The following is a 15,768-nucleotide window of genomic DNA, read 5'->3' as shown; positions in this document are numbered from 1 at the left end:
GGCATCTCAGCCACTTCGACCCACCTTATCAGCATGTACTCTCGACAGGTGATCCATCATCTTGTCTTTCCTCGGAAATGCCTCTTGTCCACCATTCTTGCTTCTGGCACAGGTGTCAATCGGGCACCAGAATTGAGGCTTCTTGCCTGCGTGACCGCCGTGGCGAGTTGTATGGTGACGCTTCAACTCAGCGAGGCGAGCAAAAGAAGCACCAGAGCACGCAGAATCATAGCATCTGTATTGGTCTTTGCGAACCTCGCCATTACTGAGTATGACGCCGATAACGACATGCTTTGACTCTTTGTGATGTTCGTGATTGGCGGCGGCGCGCAGGATATCGGCTTGCGGGTTGTCGAGACTCGTAGCGTGGAGGTAGTCGATGGTATCATGTTGGGATACTGACGACTGGAGAGGGTCCAGCCGCTGCGTGTTCATCGGAGAGCTGGTAGCATGGAAACCCGGCGGGGAAACGAACCTACACCACCGTTCAAGTCAGCTTTTGTCTATCGATGTTTGTTCGAAACTTGCGAATAGATTCTCAACGCAGAGGAGTTACAAATAGCTAGTTCGCTTGCCAAAAAAAGGGTAGGTCCTGGCCAGGTAAAAGCCCGGGCTGTGGTCAGGGGAAAGAAAGGAACAGGTCAAAAGGAGGAGGCCAAAAAGGATCCTTAAGAAGTCATGGTGCTCATGTAGAAGAGTACATACGTGCACGTATAGTCAACGATATAGAAGCTCGTTGTCTCAATGCGTTTCGGTATCCGGGCTAGCGGCGCATCTCCGCTGTAGATGGTATGGCGAGTAGAATCGTAGCTTGGAGCCGGAGGTAAAGACCGTCGTTGGATGTAGTGTCATGTTATGTCATGGTTTTCCTGTGTTTTGTTCAGCATTGGTGACATGAGAGTTTTATTGACCATACTCTAGCAACTCAGTCAGTAAATATACCACTGAGGCCAGGCATATGAATCACCTTTATGTATGCAAAAGACTGGCTTCATATTGGTGAACGTTTCACATCTCCGTGAAGGCTAATAAACCGTGCTCCTGGGTTCTTCCTATCGTTCGGCATCATGCTACTTACTCATTACCAAAGTTCACAGGGCTGACTGGAAGGACAGCCTGGTCATTGATTGACGGGATCATTTCTCGAAATAGCGACTCGGGGTTTGTTTGCTCTACCAGGAATTCTGCACTGAGAGCCGCAAGATCTAGACTTCCTAAAGGTCCCGGTACCGAGTCACTCTGGTATTCGGGCAGGCCGGCTGAGTACCCTTATATGTTCCGTTAGGCTCGGATCGTATTCCAGACAAAACACGTACAGTCAAGATCATTCGGCCCCATTGTGGTGCTGTCCGCATTAGTCTCGCTGCGGAAGGCAAAGGGAGGTGAAGCGGAAGCTAACAGTTGCATGTTCTGGAGGAACGGTGACGAAACGGGTAGATCGAATTGAAAGTCCATTCTCAAGTTTGATTCAGCAATTAGCAGGTATATTACAGTCGTGGAAAGATATCTCGAGCAGAAGTGGATGTTCGTCAACAGACGTTGGAGGGAAATGGTGACAATTTATGCGAACAGACAGGGCCTGGGGCTGAAAAGAGGGGCAACGTTGCCCTACCGTGGCAAGGTAGCCTGCACCACCGCTTTGCCAGACGCTGACCTGCTTTGACAAGCTGACATTCGCCTCGCATATGCAGTATGCGGGCGTTCGTCATTGCCGCTCGTCCTCCAGACCATCGAGTCCTCCGTACCCCAGTCCCCACAAATACGCGCCACAGTACCTTCCATAGTTCCTCATCCATACCTTTCTAAAGCCCTTGACCGCACTACTAATGTTGTCCAAAAACTCATCGCCCTTCTCTCTTACGTCTTGAGATGCTGATGGGAAGTATTTCGCTTTGATGACGTTGAACCAGAACGTTGATTCTGCCGTGGCCATCAAACCTACGCCGGCATAAACAGTATAGCGCACTGCTGGACGCGCTTCGCGAATCTGTTGCAGGAGGTTGAAAGACGGGTCCGATGGGTTCTTTGCTTGCTGACTTGCGTTTAGTGATGAGGAGGGCGATGTTTTTGATGAGTCCTTGAATGTTCTTGTTGATTGATGTAATCCTTGAAAGCGGGGAGAGGTTGTTAAGCTCTTTGGGTATCTTCGATCCTTAAATACTATCCTACAGCTCCTTGGAATCATGGAGACATGATGGGCAGGCTTCATGGTACCCTTCGAACCGAATTCGGATGAAGAAGCAGATATTAATATTGGAAGAAATTTGAAGGCGAAATTTGGATTGTGCAGGGACTTGGAGGACAAGGAACAATTCACGGTTACCTTCATGCTTCTATATACTATTTTGTCCGCACTATCAACCATTTTTGTTTGTGGTTGTGTTCTGATTATATGCCAAGACTACATTGTCTGTTTTGGGCATGAAATTGCGAGCTCGCACCTTCCCAAAAGAGGTGCGCTCGGGCCCTTGACGCCGACATGCTGATTGCGTTGGTACTGCTTGGACAAGTGACTGGGCGGGAGATGCGTCGTCACAGGGCAAGGCGTGCATGTGAAACCAACAGTCAGTCAGATGGTGGTGAGAGCGATACTGTACTGCAAACAGGGAAGCAAAAAGACGGTGGCTGGAGTGGGGAAGCCAAAGGCAGGCCAGCGACATGCAGGGATGAGCTGGCGCGCCCTGCTTAGCTTCCAAGCCTTGCCCTCGGTCAAGGAAACAAAGGAAACACGCGCCAGGGCATCATACCTCACCGCAAATACTCACACATGTCGGCTCTCCTACCTAGCTAACCCGCCGCACTTCCTTCCAAGCATGAGCAACGCCAACTACGCCGCCATCTCTCATTTACTATTCCCTCTCAAGGGCAAGACGGCCAACGGGCCTGTTTACGCAAGCGAGGGGCAGGAAACATGGAGAGCAGCAGCATTCCAAGCCCCAGGTGTTGCTGTGGGAGCCCCGGCTGCGCGTTTCTAGCTCACAATGGGAAACTCCTCGAGGGACTCGAGCGCGACGTGTCCAGGGCTGCACAGCTGGGCCAAGTATGTGTCCCATTCACTGCTGTCCACATGTAGCTGCACTACCACTTAGCAACTACCCTCGCCTTTGCGCTATGCCGCTGACGTTTGCGCTACAGGCCCTCCTCGTTCGCCATGAAGCCTACGTCGCCGACTCGGAGCGAGAACGCAAGCAGATGGTTACAACCATCGAGACGCTGGAGAAGGAGAAGCTGGACCTCGAGGCAAAGAATGCCCAGACCATCAAGGCGAACCGCGACCTCTTGGACCGGCTGGAGTATCTGAATGACGCCGTCCTTAATTCCGATGCCCATATTCACGCCTTAACCGACACGCTTCGATCGACCGAGGAGGAATTAGAACGCTTGAGCTCGCTAGCGGCGCAGACGCAGATGTTGGAGAAGCAGTTGCTGGACCTCGAAAGGGAGCAGTCGCAGCTACAGAGCAATCTGGACGCAAAGCTAGTCGACGAGCGTACAGCCATACAGCGGTGGAAGATGGCAGAGAGGACCATAGGAGATCTGCAGGACCAGATTGATCGCATTGAAAAGGAAGCGCGCGAAGAGCGGAAGCGCCATGTCGAAGTTGTGGCACGCATGGAGCGCAGAATGGCTGTCGAGGGCGAGCTGAACACGGCTGCAGACAGACTAAAGGCAAAAGCAGGCCATGACAAGGGTACCACCAACGTTGTTTCGCACTTTGTTAAGGACATCCTGCTCGATAACGCAAATCTGCAACACGGCATCGTGGAGCTCAGGGACATGTTAATGACCTCAAATGAAGAGGTGGAGCGCCTACGAGATCAACTGACGGTACATCAACCGCTATCGACACCACCAGCTGAAGATACGCCTGCTACGACATTACAAAAGGAGCTAGCAATGGAATCGGAAGCAATATCAAACCAAGAGCTGCATATCCACCACCACTACCATGGCCCAAAGATCAGCAAGAACCTACCAAAGCCACAAGCTCCACGACGTCCCAAGAAGAAACGCTTCAGCCTCACGCCTACTCACTTTGATCCACCTCCGTCTCTTGATCGATCCTCCACGGCAACCTTACTAGACCAAACTGCTGCCACTGTACCCAACTCCCATCGCATGTCTCAAGCGTCCACCTTGGCTCCAGGCTCTTATCCAGGTTCACCCGTGTCCGAGAGCCACCGTGGCTCCATTTACGATCGCGTCTTCAGTGATGCAGCCTACGACTCGTCACGGCCAAGTAGTCCTCCAGACTCCATCGATCTTCACTCTCCCATGTTTGGTCCGACGCGGTTGAACGATTACAGTTCCGACCAAGACCGTACCCAGAAGCACCGGCGCCGAAGATCTCATCACCTGAAGCCGCCTAGTCTGTCGACGATTCGTAGTGCGAGTACGCCAATCTCTCTGATGGCTAAGAGCAGTCCGGCCACAGCCATCATATCAGCCGTCAGCCCTTCCAATTCGTTCTCGAACGATATCTTCACACTTTCGCCTCTGATTAAGCCCGAACCTCAAGCAGCGATCCCCGAGGAAAGTGAAGACACTCCATTACCCTCGCCTGAAGAGCCCGAACCAGATGATTTTGTTTCGCCTCTAACGCAAATGCGCACTCCTCTTCGCCGACACGCATCTCACGAGTCTCTCATCTCCGTATCTGGAATGGATATACACACGCTGCAGTCCCGACCTTCACAGTTACTTTACTCTTCTTCTCCACGCTTTTCAACACCAGGTGGCGCGGGTTCTGTAGGCCCCGAGCTCACACCATGGACTGCTACCGCCCACGGAAATCTGTCGAAAAAGACCAGTGATAGCAGCACCCTCAATCGCTCACTCTTATACTCCAGCATCGCCAACCAGAAGCGAGGCCCTCGAAAGAGCGATGGCCCACCCACTTCCTCAAGCACGGGCATCGGCATAGGCAAAAAAGTAGGAGGTTGGGTCTTTGGCAAATGGGGCGCTGCGCCTGCACCTGCTCCCGAACCACCGCGTCCCACATCTTCGAACAGTCAGCAAACGCAGTCTAGTCAGGGCACAGCGACCGGTACGCCGGACACGGCGAAAAAGACTGTTGACAAATCGAAGCTCAGACCGTCGGGCGTCAACCAGAATGGCCCGATCCGGGGCTTCTTCGACATCCCGGAGACACCTACCAAGGTCGTGGTGCACGATTACGATGCTGATGCCCTTTGTGAAGCGCTTGCAGAGGCGTCTTCTACATAATCCTACATCCTCTAGTCCTTGATATTTCTATCATCATATATCTCGTTATGTTTTCATACTGTTGTTTGGTTTCGCTCTCGCTTTTTTTCATGAACATAGACTGCATATTTTTTGGCGTTGGATACCTAGATCGATTAGGCATGAAGTACGCCCGTAATGACTTCGTTTGGTTAGCATGGGGTTTGGATTTGGGTCTGGGAATTGGGGGAAAAGGTCCTAGAATTGAATTCGGAGCGCGCTTTTCTTTTTTCTATGCATTGGAAGTTGATACCCACAGACAGACACAGACGCTATAACAGATGGTAGTCTTTTATGTACGGCAGTTGAATAGAATGGCATTAATCAATCTTATCACATTAATTTAACACGCACTTTTGGCATCTAGGTATTAATTTTTTTGGCAGTCGATTTTTTTCTTCTATATTTTTAATGGATATTATATCGCTGAATCAGTTCAGCAATCGTGAAGGACCTGCAATATGCCTGTCCATGATATCGCAGGGAAGCGGATGTGGGACACAAGCCCAAGCAACTGCCACTTTGGAGCATTCAGCTCAATAGCATATGATGCGCCCATAAACATGTTCCTCATAAGTCTTTATATGTCGCTGCGTGATCGCAGCAGTAGCATTCCCATCTTCGATATAACACCTTCATTCGTCGTCATTGTATGCACGCTTCTGTGCTCAATTGCAGACGCTCGAAACTTAGTCAATAACGACCATAACCTTCGCCTTCTTTTTCGGAGTACCCGACGCTTCATCGACGACCTTCGTGTTGTGTCGAATCTCATCTTCATCTTCGCTCAAGTAGAAGACACGGCGTTTCTTTTTCCCCGGAGCTGGGCTTTTACCCTCGCTAGACGACGTGCCACCGACTGTGCTGCTGCTAAGATCGCTAGCTTCGCCTGTTGAGTGTGTCCTGACGGGTAGTGACGCGGTTCCAGGTGCCATGAAACTTCTCAATCCCCTTCCGCCGGCACTAGTGGATGCCTCGGGCTTCATAGTTGCGGTGGCCTTGTCGTTCATTCCCTCAATGAGTTTGATGTCCTTGCGCCACTGCCTGACGTCCCGCTCCCGATCGTACTTTGCGACCTCGAGCCCGTTGATGGTGTGGAGGTTTAGAGCGTCAGCGCGATTGTCACCCCAATACCAAGTGGCGTTGGCGTTCTGGGCAATGCGTTGGTCGCGCTTGCGAGAGAAAGCACGGGCTTCTAACAGCCCTTCTCTTCCTACGTCGAGGTCTGGCGGGTCGTCGGGCTCCGAGTTCAACCAGATCGCCATGGCATCGGGTTCGTAGAGCCGGCCCAAGATGCGGGAGAGAGGGAGCGCAAGTTCCTTGTTTGATGGGTGAAGCGGATACCAAGATGAATATTCTTGTGCTAGTTTTGGTAGTTCGACGTTTTGCTCAGATAGCCACTCCTTGTTGGAGCGTGTAGGATCGTTGGTGTACGCAGTTCCATAGATCCAAATCGCCGAGTCGTATGGCCGTCCTTCATCATAGTCATTGTTGGAGGCCATGTCCATATTTGACCATTTGAGACGGAGAGATTTGATGATCAAGATCTCAGAGCATCCAGGCTGCCCGGACTTGGAATTTGGTAGCAGACGGACAGCGTCGCCCACGGCTAGCAGTTCTGAGCCAAGGTAGAGTCCATGACAGTAGATGTTAGCGTTCGGCCATGTCCCGCGAAAGCGATGCTTTCCCATCAACGAGCAGGTGGATGCAAGGCTCAAGGCGTTTACGACAGTAGCGTCCCAATTTTCTCGAGGTACATGATGTAGAAGCTCCTGCCAAAGCACTAGCGGTCTGATCTGGCGCAAGGAGACATATTTGTGTCGCTTCGACAGTGACTTGTCCTCGTTGTTCGCGTCGGGTATGGGTTCAACACGCACACCGGAAGTGACAATGCTCGTCTTTGAATCGACCTCTGTAAGATCATGTACAGTTGCCGCTTTCGGAACCTCGCCTACCAGACCAGCCTCCCAAGGCGGTGGACCAAGGAAAGTCTCTGATTGCTCGTTGTAGAGTTGTAACTCTGCAGTCACGTCGTGTCGAACAATTTTCACTCTGTCTGGTAGTTCTCGAATGTATAGAACGATATCGCCAACTCGTGGCATCCATTGCTCTCGCTCTCTCAGGTTGTTGAGCCAGCTTGGGAGGATATCTTGTTCGGCTCGCCAGTCCGGGCTTAGTGGTTCCTCGATCACCTCGTCGATTGTTGTGTATCGTCGCAGCTTGTCCACCAGGTTTCGATACACATCTGGTGTACCTTCCTCATCAACGCGACTGGTATCCAGGCCGGCACTGATAGTCTTTGGCCGTCCCTTGACATGCGCGGATGGAGCCATTGGCGGTGGAGATTGAGGGACCCTGGGCGTTGGAGGCCGGGAAGATGCTGCGCTTGAGCTGTGCATTTGCACGCTGCTCGACGAGCTTTTTGGCAGTATGCCTGAACTTCCGGCGCACACTGTACACGGACAACCCATACTGTCACCTCCATTATCCATGAGATGTTGGAAATGAGGGTAGTAGCGATTTGGTGAGTCAAACTTTTTGTGGTTGGGATGCCCATATAGATACTTGTCCACAAGCTTAGCATTCGTGGGACGTGGTCGCTGCCACATGCTATAGCCGGTAGGCAATCTCTCGAGGATATACTTGACCCCAGGGCGTGCTTCTCCGCGACTCTCCATCCACTGCTGACCAATCTTTTCCAGGTACAGCGCTGGGGGGTCAACCTGTACGTGATTGCCAGCCGGCGGGACATGCGTTGCATCGCCGTCGGAGCCCGCGTACAGCGGCACAATGACAAAAGACATTGGAGAACTCCGCTAGGCCTAGTCCTTGTTCCAGAAGTGCTTGTGACGATCACGTATGATGTCGTGGGTCGCAAGTGGAGCGTGATATATGGAGGCACCGCCCAAGGTAGATGAGGATTGCCGTTGAATTGCAAACTGAAAATGAACCGCAGATGTCACGGAAGGCCAGCAGGTGAGCCCATTAGTGAACGGATCCGCGTTTGCTCGCAGATTGTGACGCGTGAAGGGATGTGGTGCGCGAGGTGAAGAGGACGCGTGGTGAGCCTGGCGCGTCTAGACATTTGGCAGTGCAATCAAATATCTTGGCAGCGCAACATTCTATGGTTAGTGAAGGGAAGTGAAGTCTTTAGCAAGCATTCACTGCGCATGGAACATTCAAGAGCCTCATATTCTTAGAGTGAAGGTGAAGGTAAAGGTGGATGATGGCCTTGGCATGGCCTCTACCAATGCGGCAAGGTCTTCTCGCCTGATCCCTGCGCAACCTTAATGCAGGAACACGGCTAGCGAGTCGTGAGCCCCTGATGATTGTGGTCATGGGCAAACCACAGCGCGAAGCTGGAGTCTTTTGTCTTCAAGTTTCTTCATCTCCCCTTGAAGTAAGGTGAATCTAAACTAGTATTGACGAACACGTCCTGCGACGGTCATCATCCTCATGCGCGAGGGCTGTGCTGTCCCCAACAGGAAGCCTCCGGCGCGCGATGAACAATAGTCCTGGCGCACCCGTTCCCGAACCAGCTCCGTGCAGCACCCACAAGTCTCATCGCTACGAGTAATGGGCGTTTAGAGTGCTGACAGGTTGGTCGTCTAGACTGGATCAGGCCATTCCCCATCCCGCAATGGAAGATGGCGTGTGATGGAACGCCTTGCGCCATGTGCTCCTATACACGTGCTGCAGGCTTCTAACCATTTTCATGTCTCACAAACTTTCTTTAGCTTGTGAGGAGGTCTGAGCTGCAGTGGAGTGAGCTTCTCGCCCGGGGAGGGTGACAAGCTCCTCGTGTGGTCTCTTCACCTAGCTATACTGTTCAAACCTTTCGTTCCCTCTCATCGTTCATCTACTGGCCTCGAAGTGCATGACAACGGCATAGCGAGAAGCGAATTGGGAGAGCAGGCACAGAACGACCACTGAGCATGAGAAGGAGCTAAAGGAACGAGCAGAGGACTGCACCTTGCAGCGCACCCTCGAGCTATCACCACGTAATATAACCTCGAGTATACCCATCAACGTCATCGACAATGGACTTTCTTCGTTCCAAGCGGTCGAAAATCCACCAATCCGTCGGGGATGACCGTCCTGCAAAACGTATATCGACACCTGCCGGCCAGCGCCTCTCCACAATACTCGACGCGACGCGATCCAAGCCTTCCGCCACGAGCAAGATCAACGTTACCACTACTAGTACCTACTGCAACGACCCAACACATCAACACATTGGCCCGGTACAGCATGGACATAAAAGCACGAGGAAGCATGGCATGGTCTCGGTATTGACGGGTGGTAGGCTGGGCGAGACGCCAAGGGAGAGCAGTGAGGATCGCACACCTAATGGCAGTAATCTTAGCGTCAGTGTGTGGAGCGACAAGGAAGCAGAGAACTTTGAACAAATAAGAAAACGGAGGCGCAGGGGGATTGCAGGTTGGGGGTGGAAAAGACTGGCTATCATTGGCGCTATGGTCGCTGCACTGATCATAGCCCTAGCGGTTGGACTCGCTGTGGGGTTGAAGAAGAAGAAGTCCTCAGGCAGGTAAGACGACACCCACTTGCCTCTTATAAAGGAACTTCAAGGAGGCTAACATGCGACACAGCAGTACACCCGCAACTGCGACTGCGACTAGTGACAGCAGCACCAGTACCCAAACTGATGCGCCGCCTCTGTCACCGACGTCCACTCTCACGCCTTCTGCTATTCCATCTAACTTCCCAGTTGGCTCCTACTCCCTCGTTACGTTCCTCGACACTGTAAACACAGGCTGCACTGCGAACCCTGACACATGGACATGCGCCCCCTTCACCAACTACTATACCGACCCACAAAAGGCCCTCACAGTCCTGAATTGGGAAATCACCGGGTCCGCAGGCTCCTATAAGATTTCCTCGAAAGGGCAAGACAGCACATTCGGCACTACCTTTCAGAACGAGAAACTGCAGTTATTAGATGCAGGGAAGGATCAAGAACGATATCGATTCCAGTTCAGTCGGTCGAAGACGGTCAACATGACAGGAAGCCTGGGAAAGGAGAAGGGTGACTTTGCTTGTGCCTTCGGGTCGACGACTCTGCAGGGGTCTCTGTACACGAAGATGCACAGGACATTCCCAGCGGACACGATAGCAGTCAGCGGGGCTACTAGCAATGTCTGGCCTTATGGTAAGTTCACTACGGAAAATTCGAACGGAAGACGGAGAAGCTAACGAGTCATAGCTGTACGCGTCGAACAGTCAGTAGCCGGTGGTGAAAACGTACCGTCCTGCAAGAAGTCTTCTGGTGAGTCGGTCACCGGTAGCCTCAAGGCGCAAGAAGCGGGAACTCTTTGCTCGTGTCTGTACAAGAACTGGACGCCGGCCCTATAATCAGTTTCGTCATGTCGAGTTGTTGCATATCATTATCTAGCGTCACAGCATTGTTTTAGATATCCATTCGTTTAGCAAGGAGTATCTGGAATGGGGGGTTCCAGCTTTCGTCGAGTACAGGACCAAGGTGGTCTGGCATAATGAAAGAGGCACGGGGCAAGAGAAGCCGTCCGATTGTTCACTATTTTTTTTAACTAATGACCTTTTTAGACGGTTTTCCTTTGTCAATGTTGCATTTTATTGCATTTCCTGTACGGTCGAGTCTCGAAAGTAGAATTCTCATGCTATAAGCTTATACGCCCTTCATGTGTGTCCATCTGACGGGAGTCTTTATTACTAACATCTTCATCCTCTACAAGACCGGGCAGGTAAGAAAGACTTCATCTACGCTCACAGTAGCTCATATATTAAGCATAAGATGTGTTCAATTTAAGTGTAAGGCGAGATTGAAGAGTTGCAATAACTACGCGATACCCGAGAAAAATTGCAGGTTACTCAACCGCCCTTCAGTGGTTCGAATGGTAGATGTCGTGGACGATCAAGAAGGATGACAAGGCATCTTGCTGGCGAGCGGTGGCGCCGCTGGAGTTATGTAAGCTTGCCTCTCGTCCGCAACACTGCTTTCGCCGCCATCTTGTACACAAGACCTTGGCCCATGTCGCCGTCACTACAACTGTCCCTCAAATCCGGATCACTTGCTCCTTCTAGTAGGCTTCGCGCGAAGCGTCATTGTTTTCGCGCCCCCTCATTTTTGGCAAACTGCATGACATGTTGGTTTTTCCGAGTCCCGAATCCACCAGACCAGAAAGCGGTTCTAGCGTCGCCATAAAACCTGGAGAATTATGATGATCATATCCGGAAGGAGACGTGGAGCCCCGCATCACCATATGCCAGGCCGTTGTTCCTGAAAGTTCGGGCGAATGAGTCCCGGTGCAGTCTTGGCTGGTAAATATCCATGTAGATGCGTCCGGCTATATGAGTTGCTATAGCCATGATGGAAAAAATGTTTGCTTACGCATTTCGTTTGCTGAACACTGCACAATGGGGCTTCTTGCGCTTACATCACAGCTGCTGCTAGCTACAGCGACTGTCTCCGCCAAATGGATTGTTCCTGGCGCGCGCTGGAGAGATACCGCGGGTAATTTAGTGAACGCACATGCTGGTGGCGTCACTGTGGACCAGGAAACGGGCAAGTTCTTCTTGTTCGGGGAGTACAAGATAGAGGGCCAGGTGGAAGGCGGTGGTGTCAGTGTCTACAGCTCCGATGATCTTGCAACGTGGGAACACCATGGGCAAGCATTGAATCCAATTGAGGGACACCCTTACATCTCTAAGCATGACATCATTCAACGGCCAAAAGTAGTGTACAGCAAGGGCACTGGAAAGTATCATGTAAGAAACTCATAGCGGCATTTCGAGCAGCTTCACTGACCGTGCAGTAGATGTGGTGGCACGCCGACAATTCCACTTACGGTGAACTTCTCCAAGGGTTCGCTCAAGCAGACAACATCACGGGGCCGTACAGCTTCGTCGATGCCATCTCCCCTCTTGGAAACTGGTCGCAGGACTTTGGTCTTTTTGTCGACTACAAAGATGGGCGGGCATATTCGCTATACTCAAACGGCGATCGCAGAGACGGACGCGATGTTTACTTCACCTCCTTCAACGAGAACATCACGGGGCTTGACAAAGTCGTACATCGATTCGACAAGTATGATCTTGAGGCGCCTACGATCATTCAGACAGACAAGAGCTACTTTGCTCTCATGTCCCACAAGACGGGATACAGGCCCAATAGTGAGTCGCTTTTGCCATGCAAACTTTAGTTCATTACTAACGAAGAGCAGATGTCGTTGCTTTCCGCGCCGACTCACTCAGCGGACCATGGTCGCAACCCTTTATCGTCTCTCCACTGAACACACGTACTTTCAACTCGCAATCCGGCTTCTCGCTTCGAATCAACGGCACCAAGAAAACCACACATCTGTATTTGGGTGATCAGTGGGACTCCATCTCATTGTGGGAGTCGCGTTACATCTGGTTACCCGTTGACATCAACGAGAAGAAGAAGTCTCTCGAAGTGAACTGGCACGATGTCTACGACCTAGACGTCAAGACCGGGGAGGTCACACCCATCAAAGGGAAATCCTACTACGGTAAAGATGCCACGACCACAGGCAACGCCTTCAAGCAAGAAGCCACATTCGGCAGTCACGGAGTCATCGTTACGGGCATCTACGGCAACGACAGCAAAGTCACCTTCTCTGGCATCGAAGGCAGCGGAAAGCCGCAATGGGTGTCGTTTTACTACCAGAACACGGATGATATGGGCTTCGGCGACCAGCCTGGCGGATCGCCTGATCGCATCAACGGAACGTGGCAACTGCGTCGCATCTCGAGCGTCATTGTCAATAATAAGGTGGAAGAGCTGGAGACACTGTACCAGAGAGATACGCACAAGGGCATTATCTTGAGCACGCCTTTGCAGTTGAAGCTTGAGAAGGGTCGCAACAACACGATTACGATTGGAGGACTGAATAATGGGAAGGATGTCAAGGGTGCGGATATTGATAAGATCGTTGTATTCGACCCTGAGAAGTAGAGTCCATGATAATTGAAATAATGTATTGTGCAATGGATAAACACCTTGACTACATCGTATATCTTCCTGTGTTCGTGTACTATCAAAGCTGACGTAGACATCTGGTTCCATTTTGATATGACTGAGTTGTAATAAATAAAAGGGCTCCACGCGCCAGGCGATAATCAAACATTTAATCATAAAACCCCAGAAGCTTGTTCGCCCTATCCAAGATCACTCTCTCGGCTGGGTTCAGGCCGGCAGCATCGCTGTCCCATTCTTGGAGACCCATTGCTCTGCAGCCCTCATCACCGACTAATCCAGGCATGTCTTCAGCCTTGATACGCCCGACATGCTCGCTCTCGCCCACACCGCCGCCAAAGTCAGGACTTGGTGTTCCATTGACGAAGCTCTTTCGCTGGCGGATGAGGTAATTTGCATTGTCTTCTGTCATCGGGCAGGCTGGTATGTACAACACACTGGAGTCCGACTTGCCGGCATGCGTCTTGTCCACGGCATGGATTGTGTCGCAGTGCCAGGCTACATAGTCTCCAGGCCTGACTGTTGGCATATGGATCATGGATTTCTGCAGGTTGAGGTGCGGATGAAGCAGGTGGGAGAGTTCCTGTCCGCGTCCAGGCGTCGCGCCATGGACCCATGGAGATGGTGTGGTATCCATTTCCCAATTGTCCGAGGCAAGGAAATCGGCTGAGTTGGTAACAGCTTCAGACGCGGTTTGCGCACCAGGATCGACACCTCGTTTCGGGGAGAAGAATGGGCGCAAAAGGTAGTATGCTGTTGCCTTTGCGAGGAGTGGGTTCACGAGCAACGTGCCCTCGAATGGCCCAGTAGTGCTCAGCGACAGCCAGCCCTGGAACATGCGAAACGCGCTGCAAGCTCCTACACCCTGATGGAGGTCTGATACCACGGACAGACGGCAGCTGGCCTCCCAAGGATCAAAGTCTTCCCATTTCCCCTTCCACACTGAATCGTATACCTTGCCCAGCCCGTATCCTTGCTCATCCCAGCGTTCTACGCTCCCGCCGTCGACATGTGGTCCCAAGGCGAATTTGGCGTCGCCGGGCAGGCGCATGCGCAGACGGTCGGCATAACTGATCGGATGCTGGGTGGACAGAGGAACGTGAGGATTTGTGGAGTGCCAGTATGACATGAGGAAGCGATGGGTTTTCAGAAGGTTGGGGTTCCCGCGTGCGAGAAGCTGGATTCGTGACCAATACAACTCAAAAACTTGAGGATTGTCGGCCGGAAAGGCTACACATTGGTCAGCTATGGTGACTTTCCCAGATCACGAAGGTCATACCCTTTGTTTGAGGATTTTGCCGGATGTACTCTCGTAGCTCTTCCTTCCATTGTAGCGCTTCCTGCTCTGGAATGACGCCCCTCACGACGGCAACGCCTCGCTTCCTCAGCTGATTGCTAAAGGTCTCGGGTGCGTTGTCGAGGTGTTTGAAGTCGATCTCGGGAATGACCTTGCTGCCTTGCTCCACAATGAGCGGGATTTCTTCCCGTAGATGCCGAAGTAGCCTTTCCCAAGACTCTCGTACCTCGCCTTCGTGACCTCGGATCAGGCGACCTTTGAGGTCGGCATACTCTTGGGTGAGGGGCTCGAACTTCTGCCCAGAGAGCGACGCGAATGCATCTGAGATGTCGCCTGCGCGCTTCTGGGCTTGTGTTGCTGTGGCTGCCGTGCGGAGCTGTGTCGCGACGCGTCTCGATGGAGATGGGATGGTTCGAAGTGCGGAAAGCAGCATGGTGGAAGAAGCTCGAAGATTGTGTCCAGTTTCGGGTCAATGCTTCAACATGGCCTTCCAACTAACTCCCAGCACCCGTCCATTACTTATCCTCTATTGCGCCGAATCGTCTCGAGAGGTTCCGACAGAGCAATTGAAGCTCCAGTCAAGAGGGGCAGAAGTGTAATCGGATACTCCTCCCAACAAAGTATAGCGCGACTTGTCAGCTGCTCTATGCATGTTCAATCCCCGCAATTGCCAAAGCAGCAGAAGCAACCTTTCCGACGCTTGCCATTGAAGAATGTCATCAGCTCCGACACTCACGAATGAGCAAAGTAGGAGTCCCGTACAAGGGTTTGGCCATGGACACAATTGCTTGCGGATGGAGAGAGCTCGCCTGTTCTTGCCTTGTACCCCCACCGCACCACCTCACTCCGCACCTCGTAGCCGCCCAGCAGCTCTCCGTCACGCCCAGCACGGGTTAAAGGGCAGGCTGAATCGACGGCCCGTAGTACCACTGACCGCCTTGGTCGCTGTGAAGCCATACGGGCAGAATGGACGCAAAAGTATAGCCTCGTCATGCGCGCTCACGGTAGTACTCGAGTGGACGTGACTGTAAGCGGGGTTCGTCGTCAGAGGAGCCACTGAAGGAACGGAGAAATTGACATCAGCTCGCATGGGATCAACTGAGACTTGCGGAATGCCTCATATGTCTTACTGCGCGTCTGTTCAGGTCTTGTCGACGCGTGAAAACACGGTTACGGCGGGACGTTCTCCGTAGCCAACACTACGGGCCGCCCAGTATATGAAGTATAGGTG

At 52.1% G+C, this 15,768-nt stretch overlaps 7 protein-coding genes across 7 annotated transcripts; 3 read left to right on the top strand and 4 right to left on the bottom strand.

The window, feature by feature from the left end:
* Positions 1-6: 6 nt before the first annotated feature.
* Positions 7-1,455, bottom strand: K460DRAFT_401560 (uncharacterized protein; the record flags this gene model as incomplete). The annotated part of the gene is made up of 3 exons (XM_040936429.1): positions 7-475; positions 1,079-1,268; positions 1,317-1,455. The coding sequence occupies 3 exons, from the start codon at positions 1,453-1,455 to the stop codon at positions 7-9; spliced, it is 798 nt and encodes a 265-aa protein (XP_040794107.1).
* K460DRAFT_36927 (uncharacterized protein) lies at positions 1,277-2,588 on the bottom strand. The gene is made up of 2 exons (XM_040933928.1): positions 1,400-2,588; positions 1,277-1,345 (listed from the first exon to the last, which is right to left on the bottom strand). Exon 1 carries the CDS (start codon positions 2,363-2,365, stop codon positions 1,706-1,708), a length of 660 nt encoding a protein of 219 aa, XP_040794106.1. The 5' UTR covers positions 2,366-2,588; the 3' UTR covers positions 1,277-1,345; positions 1,400-1,705.
* On the top strand, positions 2,480-5,597 carry K460DRAFT_391796 (uncharacterized protein; the record flags this gene model as incomplete). The annotated part of the gene is made up of 4 exons (XM_040935845.1): positions 2,480-2,494; positions 2,607-2,940; positions 2,976-3,040; positions 3,136-5,597. The coding sequence occupies 4 exons, from the start codon at positions 2,480-2,482 to the stop codon at positions 5,224-5,226; spliced, it is 2,505 nt and encodes an 834-aa protein (XP_040794105.1). The 3' UTR covers positions 5,227-5,597.
* A 26-nt stretch (positions 5,598-5,623) lies between these two features.
* Positions 5,624-8,403, bottom strand: K460DRAFT_362295 (uncharacterized protein). Its single transcript, XM_040932619.1, has one exon. The coding sequence runs from the start codon at positions 8,046-8,048 to the stop codon at positions 5,934-5,936; it is 2,115 nt and encodes a 704-aa protein (XP_040794104.1). The 5' UTR covers positions 8,049-8,403; the 3' UTR covers positions 5,624-5,933.
* Positions 8,404-9,284: 881 nt separating this feature from the next.
* On the top strand, positions 9,285-10,617 carry K460DRAFT_401557 (uncharacterized protein; the record flags this gene model as incomplete). Its single annotated transcript, XM_040936428.1, has 3 exons — positions 9,285-9,793; positions 9,855-10,414; positions 10,469-10,617. 3 exons carry the CDS (start codon positions 9,285-9,287, stop codon positions 10,615-10,617), a joined length of 1,218 nt encoding a protein of 405 aa, XP_040794103.1.
* A 1,041-nt stretch (positions 10,618-11,658) lies between these two features.
* K460DRAFT_324516 (carbohydrate-binding module family 35 protein) lies at positions 11,659-13,219 on the top strand (the record flags this gene model as incomplete). Its single annotated transcript, XM_040930571.1, has 3 exons — positions 11,659-12,009; positions 12,060-12,414; positions 12,465-13,219. The coding sequence occupies 3 exons, from the start codon at positions 11,659-11,661 to the stop codon at positions 13,217-13,219; spliced, it is 1,461 nt and encodes a 486-aa protein (XP_040794102.1).
* Positions 13,178-15,265, bottom strand: K460DRAFT_382935 (DUF1479-domain-containing protein). Its single transcript, XM_040935430.1, has 2 exons — positions 14,520-15,265; positions 13,178-14,470 (listed from the first exon to the last, which is right to left on the bottom strand). Exons 1-2 carry the CDS (start codon positions 14,968-14,970, stop codon positions 13,392-13,394), a joined length of 1,530 nt encoding a protein of 509 aa, XP_040794101.1. The 5' UTR covers positions 14,971-15,265; the 3' UTR covers positions 13,178-13,391.
* Between the last annotated feature and the right edge of the window lie 503 nt (positions 15,266-15,768).

The sequence above is a fragment of the Cucurbitaria berberidis genome, assembly GCF_010015615.1.
Source record: "Cucurbitaria berberidis CBS 394.84 unplaced genomic scaffold K460scaffold_1, whole genome shotgun sequence".
Classification (NCBI taxonomy): domain Eukaryota; kingdom Fungi; phylum Ascomycota; class Dothideomycetes; order Pleosporales; family Cucurbitariaceae; genus Cucurbitaria; species Cucurbitaria berberidis.
The sequence above is the reverse complement of the archived record's forward strand: the minus strand, read 5'-3'. Positions and strand labels throughout refer to the sequence as shown.

Bases quoted from the DNA above. Each gene is read 5' to 3' on its own strand.
- K460DRAFT_36927 (XM_040933928.1), bottom strand. From the start codon at position 2,365: ATGGTTGATAGTGCGGACAAAATAGTATATAGAAGCATGAAGGTAACC.
- K460DRAFT_362295 (XM_040932619.1), bottom strand. From the start codon at position 8,048: ATGTCTTTTGTCATTGTGCCGCTGTACGCGGGCTCCGACGGCGATGCA.
- K460DRAFT_382935 (XM_040935430.1), bottom strand. From the start codon at position 14,970: ATGCTGCTTTCCGCACTTCGAACCATCCCATCTCCATCGAGACGCGTC. The intron at 14,471-14,519 runs GTATGACCTTCG...ACCAATGTGTAG, and splicing joins GCAAAATCCTCAAACAAAGG to CCTTTCCGGCCGACAATCCT.